This window comes from Nannospalax galili, unplaced genomic scaffold (assembly GCF_000622305.1).
Source record: "Nannospalax galili isolate Female #2095 unplaced genomic scaffold, S.galili_v1.0 scaffold54, whole genome shotgun sequence".
Lineage (NCBI taxonomy): Eukaryota > Metazoa > Chordata > Mammalia > Rodentia > Spalacidae > Nannospalax > Nannospalax galili.
Window position 1 is genome coordinate 9,161,799 of NW_008341028.1, and position 11,062 is coordinate 9,172,860.

Consider the following 11,062-nt stretch of genomic DNA (forward strand, 5'->3'; position numbering starts at 1 on the left):
CTCCAGTTCCAGGGGATCTGATGCCCTCTTCTGACCTCTGCAGGCATTGCACGACACAGGTACACTTATACACATGCAGGTAATACACTCACACACATAAAATTTTTAAAAATTGGGGCTGGAGGGATGGCTCAGTGGTTAAGAACACTGGTTGTTCTTACAGAAGATCTGGGTTTGAATCCCAGCACCCACATGGCAGCTAACACTGTCTTAACTCCACTTCTAGGGGATCTGACAGCCTCTGTTGTGCAGGCATTACACAACATGGGTGCACTTACCTATATGCAGGCAATACATGCATATACATAAGATAAAAATAATAAAATATTTTAAAATAATTTTAAAAAATAAAAAAGAATTGCTGAAATCCAACCATGACTGCAAGATGTGCTAAGGGCTTGCCTGTGTGAGGTACAAGGCTGTCAGGATAAAAAGGAATAGGTGTGGGTATAATCAGTGCACCTACTGACTACATTGTCATTCTGGAAAATTCAAGGGAACTTCATATATGACTCTTACAAACATTAGAGAAGTTTTGGTTCAGTGCCTATCTCTCCTAAGAATCTATGAAGAACTTCACAGAGGTACTTGGGACTAGTGAGATAGATGGCTCAGTGGATAAAGGTGCTTGTCCAGGGGTCTGCTAACCTGAGGTCCACCCCCAGGAACCACATAGTGGAAGAAAGAGAATCAATTCCCACAAGTTGGCTTCTGACCTCCACATATGCACCATACCCCACCCTCCACAATAAATAAATATATGTAAATACTTTTTTTAAGCTTAAAAATATGAGTACTTATCAGAATGTCTTTTGCAGGGGAAAAAAAAATAACAGTCTACATGTTTGGTTACAATTAAGTCAATCAGAATCCAGCCACTTCTGTGAGATCTGAGCTTCAGAAAACTATTAGAACAGCCTGGTATAGTGACCCACACCTTTAGTCCCAACACTCAGGAGGCAGAGGCAGATGGATCTCTGTGAGTTCCAGGCCAGATGGGACTAAAAGGAGATCCTATCTCAAAACCGAAAACAAAACAAAACCAAAAAACTGTAAGTGCAGAGAAATGCCCACGTCCATGATAAGCAAAAAAGGTAACACAATGAAACACCATCTGTAACTCTCGGGGTTTATCAAATAATGTTTTATACGTTCCTGAGTTTTCAAGCATACATTCTTTTTACATTATGAAAAAAACCGAAACCACGAAAGGTATTGAAAACAAGGTTTAAAGTCGGTCTGCCTATTCAGTTCTTCATTTTTTAAAGTAAATCTTACATCTTTTTCTTTTAATGTATCTTTTAATGAAGAAACACATCCCACTAAGTCGAGCTTGGTGATCAAAAAAGAATCTAGTCTTGGTACCAGGTCTACACTTCTCTATAAGAAAAGCTGTTTCAGCAGGTGACTTCATGGAACTTCCCTCCTGGGCTAGTGGTTGATCCCATGACCATCAATGGCTTGTCGGGACTCAAAAGCAGCCAAAAAATTGTATAAAAAAGATTTATTGAAATTTATCAATGACAAACAGACATAAAACTCAAAGTTTGGCTCTTCTTAGGGGTGGGAGAAAAACGGGATTGAGGGTGTCGTTTTGTACAGATGAAACATGGGTCAGGGAACAGCACGTCACTTCTAAAGCAATCCAGAAGGGGGATACTAGAAGCAAACTGAACAGTCATCAAGAACTTGCAGTCACTTCAGAATCCCACTAGGTAAGAAAATACAATTTTGCATTAGTTTTTTCCGTGCTCCGGTGTATGGGGGAAAAAAGAACAAAATAAAACAAAACAAAACCAGAAACCCGGCCGACACGCAGCAACATTTCCAGTGCTTAGATTTGTAAAAATGATGTTCTAAGCCCAGAGTACAGGGATGAATCCTCCTTTCATTTCTGTAAAACAAAGCGTTCTAATATTTTACAGGACAAGATAGGACAGGTTATTTTTTTTTTTTTCTTTTAAAGTGGAAATTTAAAGGTTTGCTTTTCCTCTTTTAATTATAATCACCAAATCCATTTTTACTTGTATCCCCTAAGCCTGCCATTTTTGGCTCTTGGGCTCAGAAACTCAAGAGGAACAAGAGTATTCTCTCTGTGAGAGCAAAGCCCACCACCATCTGTGAGGGGAAAAGGGATGAGAGATGGGGAACGTCCCCAAACCAGTGCCAAAATACGCCTTTAGGTTGCTATTTACAAACCAGGGTGCGGGGTGCTGCTAGAAGAAATCACATGAACCAGAGCAAGAGTAATTATTACAGACAGGGCTGGAGCTTAGTGCCTCCTGGGCTGAGTTAGTAGATGGAGGCCGCCCATAGCCTCCTGACCAACTCTGGGGTCACGGGACATACCAGAAAATGTAAGAGACTTCCAAGCCATCCTCAGAGTAAGAACAAACGCTTGCTTGGTGTGTATTCAGATATTGCATTTACAGGGACAAAACCAGACACAAAGAAAAAGGAGGGGGAAAATAAAGAGTGGCAGTAAAAATAGTATTTTATTCCTCCCCCTCCCGCCCTCCCTCCCCCCACAACCCCCAGTACACTTTTCCCCTCTCGTTCCCACAGCAACGCTACAATCAGAAAAAAATAAGTTTCGGGGGGCAGGATTTGGAGGGGGAGGGGATGTGGGTAAAAACAGTCAAATCACAATAGGAATTTTCCAGAATTGGTTATTCCACTTAGTCATCGTCTTCACCCTCATCTTCAGGCTCTCGTTTTCGCTTCTGACCCCTCTCTTCTTCTGGAAAGGCAAAGAAAAGTCATTTTTATTAGGCAGCCTCATCACCATTTTCAGTCATCCCCCGACCAAGAACCCAAGGCGACACACTGAGGAGGCATGGCCATTTTAGAAGCAAGGCAGAGAGGTAGCTGGACCCCTAGATGGGCACTTCCTTCCACGGCCAGGTCCTCAGAGCCCGAGCAAGCCAACACAAGGTGAAGGGGCCAGGCTGCTACCAGTAGGGAGCAAAAAGGTTGCCATACCACCAGCATCCTCTTCATCTTCTTCATCATCCACTTCTCCATCGTTGTAACCTTCTTCATCCTCCTAAGAGAAAAAGATGGGACAGTGGGTTGTTAAAATACCCATGTTGGGGCTGGGAAGATGGCTTAGTGGGTAAAGTGCTTGCTGTACAATCATGAAGACTCAAATTTGTTCTTTAGCACCTACACAAAAGCTGGGTGCTACTGCAGGCATCTGTAACCCCAGCACTGTGGAGGTGGAGACAGGTAGATCCCTGGAGCTCAGTCTAAGTAAATCAATGGGCTCTGGTTTCAGTGAGAGATCTTGTCTCAAAAAATAAGGTGGAAAGTGATTGAGAAATACATATATCGATTTCTGGTCTCCACACATGCAGACAGACAGACAGACAAGACAGACAGATACACACATACAACACATATAAATGAATAATAATAATAAAAGAAATACCCCTGCTTAAGAAAGTCTTGCCTCTCACCCCTACACTCACACCACCGCCTCCCACACATTCACACAGGAGTTCTTACTGTTTTATATTAAGGATCCATTTGAGAATCAGAAAGTTTAAACTTCTGCCCCAGACATTTTCCATATCATTTACAGTATTGGCAAACAGTCTTGGGGGAAGCAGGTATTTGTGGGTAGCCCCAGGTTAGGAACTCCATTCAGATGTTAAGTCCCTAGAACCCAGGCAGCTTGCCAGTGTGCAGGCTTTTTGGCGAGCAGGCTCCCCAGGTGGACACCCTGCCATGAAAAGTGAAAAGTAGGCCATCCTTTCTTGCATCTGTCCTCAATCTGGTTTTGGCTTCAAGGGAAGACCCCACTTTTAGAAAATCCAGAATTGAGTGGGTGAATCCAACTCTCCTCTCCTAGGCACCTCATCCTGCAAGTCTGGGTCACTTGCACGGGAGGAAGGGGAAGATAATTCGAGGACCTTGTTCTCAACTTGCTTGGGATTCAGTCAGGCCTGTGACTTCATCCTCCACCAAGGGCCCTTGCTCTGTACCCGGATGAACTGTGACCCGGTAGGTAGATCTAAGTCAAATAAACCCTTTCCTCCCCAAGTTGGTATTGATTAGAATGTTTTGTTACAGCAATTGAAAGCAAACTAGAACAGATGGCTTAGTCAGGTAAGGGTGCTTGATGGTGAACCTGAAAACCTGAGTTCAATTCCCAGAACCCACATGATAAAAAAAGAGAAACAGCTCCCAGAAGTTGTCTTCACCTTCACATGCATGCTGTGACATATGCACAAACATGCACACATGACAGATTAAAAAAAAATCACATACATAAAAAGGAATCAGTTAATCCATTAGGGTAATAGCCCACTCCTGATGCATTCATTCACTGCTTCAGTGGGGTACAGGTGACCCCTACCCCTGATTTGGGACCAAGCATTGTCCTGCTTGTCCGTTCTAAGCTGAGTTTTCCCCCTGCATACTGTTTTAAGTAACCTTCAACTTCTGATCCTCCTACTTCTACTTCCCAAGTGCTGAGATTACAGGTCTCTGCCACCAGGCCCAGTTTATGTGCTGCTGGGGAGAGAATCAGGGCTTTAGGTATGTTCGACAAGCACTCTACCAACTGAGCTACATCACCAGCCCATTGGGGTCATAATGAACATCTGAATGTAAAACAGAAGAAAATGGAAGATAGGAATTCCATGCTTTTCAAAGAACTGATTTCACAGAAACAAGACTAAGCTTCCCCAGGAGCAGGTTGAGTCCTTATCTTCAGAATCTTCTTCTCTACTCTGAAACCAGCTTCCCCAGGACTTTCTGTGTCCTGCGCTAGGATCAGGACCACAACCAAAGTCCTTAGGCTGCCATAGCTGATAATGGAGGCTCCACAGGACTTAGGCATCAAGTGAGGGGAACTGGGAGACGCTCCAGTGCCCAGCCCCATCTCCTTACCTCCTCCTCTCCACTCACGTCCTCTTCCTCCCCTTCTTCTTCCTCATCCTCATCTTCTTCGTCTTCCACTAACTGAGCATAGTCATCATACTCCCCCTCTGTGCAGGGGGGACGGGAAACAAGAACAGAATTGGAGGTGAGCTGGCAGATGGACCCACAACCATCTCATCTCCACAAAGTCCCAAGTCTGAATGCTCTAACTCACAAAAGCAATGTGCACATGATCAACCACATCCCAAAGTAACCCGGGGTTATAAGCCCTCCTCCAAGTTACATGGGAAGATTCCAGGTGTGGGCTTAGGGCACAGAGACATTGTAGGTCTGAGCATGAAGCTCTGGGCCTGGGAAAGCAGAGAAGCCAAGTACTCATAAGAGCATGTGGGCCAAACTCCTCCCTCTAGAGGAGTAACCACAAGGTCACACAAGGAACTGGACAGGGGTCTGGGACTTGGCCTAGAAATTGCACCACAGACCTCTACTACATACCAGAGCACCACACTGTGTCTCTGACAGAGAGAAACTTGCAATCTGTTGGGAAATGGACCTCCACCAAAGCAAAGAGGATATCTGAACATCTCACAGAATCCCCCAGACCAACAAGGAAAACCAAAATCAAATCTTACATCTGAATGGACAGGGCACTATCTGGGTTCTCATCTTTGCTTAAGTTGTGGATACATAGGGAAGCTGTAGGGGCCAGTGGGAAGGAATCAGAGGGAACACTAGACTTTCCTTCCTTCCTGAGGGCTCTGACACGGCCTACCAGACCCCAACTGCCCAGCCTGGGACCCCTGAGCAGCCTAGTACTGGCCTGCGACCTTGCAACCACTAGGGGGCCCCACAGCCTCTCCAGCTGAAGACCTGGTCTCCATGGAGGATAACCAGGCAGAGAAAGAGGTCCTCAGAACATATCCCCTTCTACTGTTCACTCTATGGAGATACACCATAGTCATTCCCTGGGAGTCTTCAAAAGATACACTATAAGGGATAACTGTTGGATTATTTTAAAGGAGCTACCATGCAACTGGCAAGTCTCTGGGGTTGTCCTTTTCTTTTAGAGGAGACAACCAATGAAAATGATGGGGGACTGAGGAGATGAAGCAGTAGACAGGCAGGCACCCCAGCCAACTAGTCTATTCAAGATGAGCCCCCACAGCCCTGGGCTCCCTCTGACACCCACCATCCTCGTCCTCATCATCATCCAGGCCTTCCACATAGCCCTCAGCATCAGAGTCAGAGGCCTCCTTGTTGTCCCGGTCATAGCCATCGAGATACGTGACCTGGGGGAGGAGCTTGAACACGTTTTCTCGGTAGTCGTTCAGGTTGGTTACCTCACAGTTGAACAGGTCTAAGCTCTTGAGGTTCTCTAACTTTTTCTGCAATTGGAAAAAGACAGTCAACACCTAGGATTGGTAACAGAGACCATCATTCTGACCAAGATTCCTCTTCTTACCTAGAAAGTGAATGAACCAATCAGAAGTGCCCCCATATCTCTGAGGCCCTGGTCACTACCAGACCAGGGATACTTCTCTACATATGCAAAGGCCTACACCTGGTACCCTCTGTGCTCAGGTCCATCCTCCCAGGGTACTGTGCCAGCATGAACACCTAACCCACATCCACTAGCCTTGGCCAGCAACTCCTGGGAAAAAGCTGGGGACCGTCCAGCTCCAAAGTCAGCTTAGCTATGGGAATGTTCCTCTCTCTAAAAAGTGAGGCAGGCCAGCCAGGCTCTGAGCCTGGATGTATTACAATGCAGGCTTCCAGAGCTGAGTTGGACCCCAGGACGCTCCAGACTAGGGCCCATTCTCCACTTCATGCTGGCTGCCCATTCCGGTCAGGTGACTGTGATCAAACCCTGAATTTCTTGGAGCCTCAGTTTCTCCATGGACTGAACAGAAATAGTAGTTCCCATCTTAGCTCACAGCATAGAATGAGTCAAAGAAATGGAAATGAGGGAAAACAAGCCCAAAACACAAATGTGAAACTAGAGTCCCCTACCCCATTCCCCGCTGCCCCCAAGGAGAGGGGAGGACCCCGAGTGACTCACCAGTGGCTCTATTGTGCTGAGGTCTTTTATTTTGTTGCCACTTAAGTTTAGATGCGTTAGGTTCGGACACTTTTCTGCCAATACTTCCAGGCCCCCTGAGATTCTGTTATCGCTTAGTTCAAGCTAAACGAGACAGGGAGAAAAGCAGCAGCATTTAACATGGAGCCTCTGGGCCCAGAGTCTGCCTCCCAGCTCTCCCCACACAGCAGGAAAGGAACGTCCTTTGGGAACTGCCTGGCATGTCAAAGCCTACACCTGGCCTTACCCTCAATTATGCTCCCTGAGCACAAAGTACAACCCCAACCCCTCCCAACATCCATGCTGTTTACCTTCTTGAGTTTGTTTAACTTTGGTAAGTTCGCAATAGAGGTGAGGCCTACATTGATTGTACTTAGGAATTCCAGTTCTTCAAACTCATCTGTGAGGCCCTTGATTTTGCCTTCAGTTGACCGACAGTTGTCCAGGACAAGCTCCTTCACCTAGGAAGGGAAGGGTGTCATGAGTGGGAGTGGAGAAGGGCCAGGGAAGCCCACTCGGGGGAGAGGAGACATGCACAAAATGCCACTTCTTCCAGCTCTTCCAGACCAGAGCTGCTGCGGAATGCAGGGTGCCGGCCAACCTTGGTCTTTCTGCTGTCAGCAGAACTGAGGCAGGGGAATGTGGGGCGAGCACACCTGCAGAGCTGGGAAGTCACTCTGGAGAGCACAGCCAGGATGCTCTCCCACTACTGAGGTTGTGGGAGAGGGTTCTTACTGCAGCCTCCTGCCACATGCTCTTCAACCCCAATGTACAATGATCACAGCCCCTGCTCCCCCAGGGCACCAGCCACAGCACTGTCAGCCTGGCATCCAGGCCTACAAATGCCCCAGCTGGACCACCCACTGGAGGCAGGCTACTCACTTCCCATGCCCCGCCCCCACCTTCTCCCTCTGCAGTCCATAGCTCTCTACTCATGGCTTTCACAAGGCATGCTCGTGCTCACTCTCGCTCTAACTCCTTCCTTCAGCCTCGACCTGCCCACTGACGCCTGGCTCTCAACAGTGCGGTTATGTACTCAGCCTGCCATACCGTAGGGAAAGTAGACCAGAACCTCTGCCCCCTTTCAAAGCCCAGACAATGCTGTCCAGCACTAGTTCTCAGCGTGAACTCTCCAAGAGCAGAGCCACAAGTCACGTGTGGTCCTGAGCAATTGTGACAAGGATGGCAAGCCTGAGGAACTGAGCCTTTGGTATTATTTAATCTTTAAAAGTTTATGTTTACACAGTGGGGGCTACAGGGAGACCCTGTCTCAAAAAGACCAAAGAAAAAGTTTATGTTTATGTGTACATATTTGTCTGATGTATGTATGTGCACCACATGCATGTAGGCTCTTCCAGAGGCCAGAAGAGGGTGTCAGATCCCTTGAAACTAGAGTTACATATAGGCAATTGTAAACTGCCATATGGGTGCTGGTAACTGAACCCAGGTCCCCTGCAAGAGCAGCAAATGCTCTTAACCACTGAGCCATCTCTCCAGTCGGTGTTCTTCAGTTTTAAATGTAGAGATGCGAGGCACTTTTGCTGGACATCCCAACTCATGCATGTGTTCCTCAGCCCCTGGCCGCAGATGCAGAAGAGGAAATGAATACTCCTAAGATGTTTCAGTGCGGGCTGACAAGGCCCTAGGGACAACTCTGGAGGCATTCCTGTGAGCCTGGGTATCCTCACCCATTCCCTGTTCCGATGAGTCCTTCATTCCTGATGGGGTGGAATGAAACAGTAAAAGCCACTCTGATGGTTCAGAAGCCAACTTCACAGCAGAGGATCCGCTGGCTCCAGTAAATGCAGCACATGGATGACAGGCCAGAGGAAGGCCAGTGGGGCTCCAGCACATCACAAATAGTCTTAAGGAGTTGGCAGGGAGACCAGGGTGCCTCTAGGCAAGGCAGGAGCTTGAGAAACCCAGGCCCTCAGGGCTAGAAGTAATCTTTATTACTTGGTGGTGCTGGATCTGAGCTTAGGACTTCCTATGTGCTATGTAAGCACTCTCTCACTAGCTGTATCCCTATTCCATTTTATTATTTTATTTTATTTATTTAATTTATTTATTTCCTGTTCCTTTTTACTGTTGACAGTGTCTAAGTTGCCCAAGTTGGTCCTGAACTCACTCTTGTAGCTCAAACAGGGTTTGAATTTCTAATCCTCCTGACTCACCTCTAAAGTAGGTGGGATTACAGACCTATGCCACCAGGTTTGGCTAGAGGGCATCTTAAAGGAGCTGGCCTCTCTCAATGGCACCCAGGACCTGAGTGAGTCCACTAGCCCAATACACTGCATCCAACTGGCCTTCGCCCTGCAGCCTTCTGGAAAGCTGAGAAGATGCTGACTGGAATTTATTGTTTCTCTTCCTCTTGAGACTTCACTGTGGATTCAGGGTCACATAGGCCTACATGGCTTCTGGGTTCACTTCTGCCCTCTGAGCCTTTCCTTCTTAGGTAACAGCCCTCTAACCAGGCCCTGTCTAGGAGCGCTCTCTCCTCTAAGCAAATGACCCTGCCTAGTTCCTTTTTACTGGAAGAAGGGCTTCCTTTGGTTTTCCAGTGGCCCCTCTTACTTATTAGGCAGTCTACAGGGTAGTGGTTGGACAAAGCCAACTCTAGGCTACTGGGCAGAACAAAAACAAAGGGGCAGCTGGGTCTCAGAGCCCTGCCTTCACTCTTCCCTGTGACAGAGGCAGTGCTCCATGTAGGAGAGCACAACAGCAACTTGTGGGTTCCACCTGGCAGAACCCACAGGGGGAAGGAACGTCAGACACACTGGCTCTCTCTGAATTCCCAACCTCTAACCCTGTGCCCTGGTCATGACTCACCTTCCTGATAGATCTGGGAGTCGAGGAAGTTTAGTCTGAGAGGCCAGACAGGTCAAGCCACCTTTGAAAGATCACTTGGTAAAAGTAACCAAGAATAAATCCTCTGCCCTGGGGCAGGAAAAGTGTAGATCTAAGAAGCCAGGTTACAGGTAACAGGCAGATGGGGGAGAGTAGCTCTGGGCAGGAGAACATCTCCATCATGTGTAGTAAAGGCTGGACTCCTGAGGCCCAGGCTTCTTCAGCAACTAGTTTCCTGGGAATTCCTGGCTCCATCAAAAGATTTTAGACACGGGGTTTTTCTAGACCAGTCAAAAGGCTTTTCCTCTTATTGCTATTAGCCAAGTTCCCTTGAGGATGGGGGAAGCAGTGTTGGGCAGTCAAGGGAATTCCTTCGGAAGCTGCTTCTTTCCTGGAGAAGCCCAGTGTTGCCCCCACCCACGTGTGCTGCCTAGCATTTTTACTAACAGACAAGACATCTAGCTTGGGATTGGTGACCAGGCCAGTCCCCATCTCTCTGCACTATTCCCAAACTAGGGGTTATTTCTCTTTGGGACACTGTGCAAGTCACCACAGCTACTGTTTTCATGAACAAATAATCAGTTTTCTGGGTTTTCCCCCTCAGCAGGCACATTTTAAGTAATTCACACACACTCATTTTACCACCCTAAGTACATCATAGAGGGGATTCTCTACACTTATAGCCACATCAGAAATCCCTATCTTGGGCTAGGGATATGGTTCAGTTGATAGGGTGCTTGTCCAGCATGCAGGAAGTCCTGGGTTCAATCCCTAGCACCACATGAATCAGGTGTGTTCAAGGTCATCCATAGCAAGTTTGAGTCCAGCATGGACTACAGGAGACTGTCAGAAAGAAAGGAGGGGGAGGAAAGAAGAATCAATGCCTGTCCTAGGACCCAGTACAGTCACAGCAGGGATCTGCCTGACAAAGCGGCCAGCATTGGCCACACGTATTGGTGTACAGGGTTCCATGGAACATCTCTGACATTCCCAAGCATGGGGAGGCCCTCCCAGCCCTCTTTTTAAATGTTCCACGAGCTAGGTGCCAGCCACTTCCATCTCCTCAGTAGCCAAAGTATAGAGTCCAACCTGACCCTGACTCAGATGGCTGTGCCCATCTCCCAGAGGGCCATGGGCCCCCAAATAGTGGGAGCTGCTTCTGCTCCCTCTGGGAGACTCTTGGTGGGCATTCCCAAACCCCTTTATTTCAGCATTTCTTTCCTACCCTGAAGGCGGGGGGGGGGGGGGGGG

The 11,062-nt window shown here is 47.5% G+C and overlaps 1 protein-coding gene across 2 annotated transcripts in view; it reads right to left on the reverse strand.

Annotated features, from left to right (window-relative positions):
- Positions 1-1,489: 1,489 nt before the first annotated feature.
- The window catches only part of Anp32a (acidic nuclear phosphoprotein 32 family member A), a 39,595-nt gene continuing 30,022 nt past the window's right edge, over positions 1,490-11,062 (reverse strand). For both annotated transcript variants that reach the window (XM_008836375.2, XM_008836373.3), the window contains exons 2-7: positions 7,276-7,425; positions 6,947-7,069; positions 6,077-6,272; positions 4,897-4,994; positions 2,983-3,046; positions 1,490-2,740 (exon numbers count right to left, since the gene is read on the reverse strand). In XM_008836375.2, the coding sequence (XP_008834597.1) occupies positions 2,679-2,740; positions 2,983-3,046; positions 4,897-4,994; positions 6,077-6,272; positions 6,947-7,069; positions 7,276-7,425 (693 nt within the window). In that variant the 3' untranslated portion in view covers positions 1,490-2,678. The remainder of the gene's footprint in view (positions 2,741-2,982; positions 3,047-4,896; positions 4,995-6,076; positions 6,273-6,946; positions 7,070-7,275; positions 7,426-11,062) is intronic.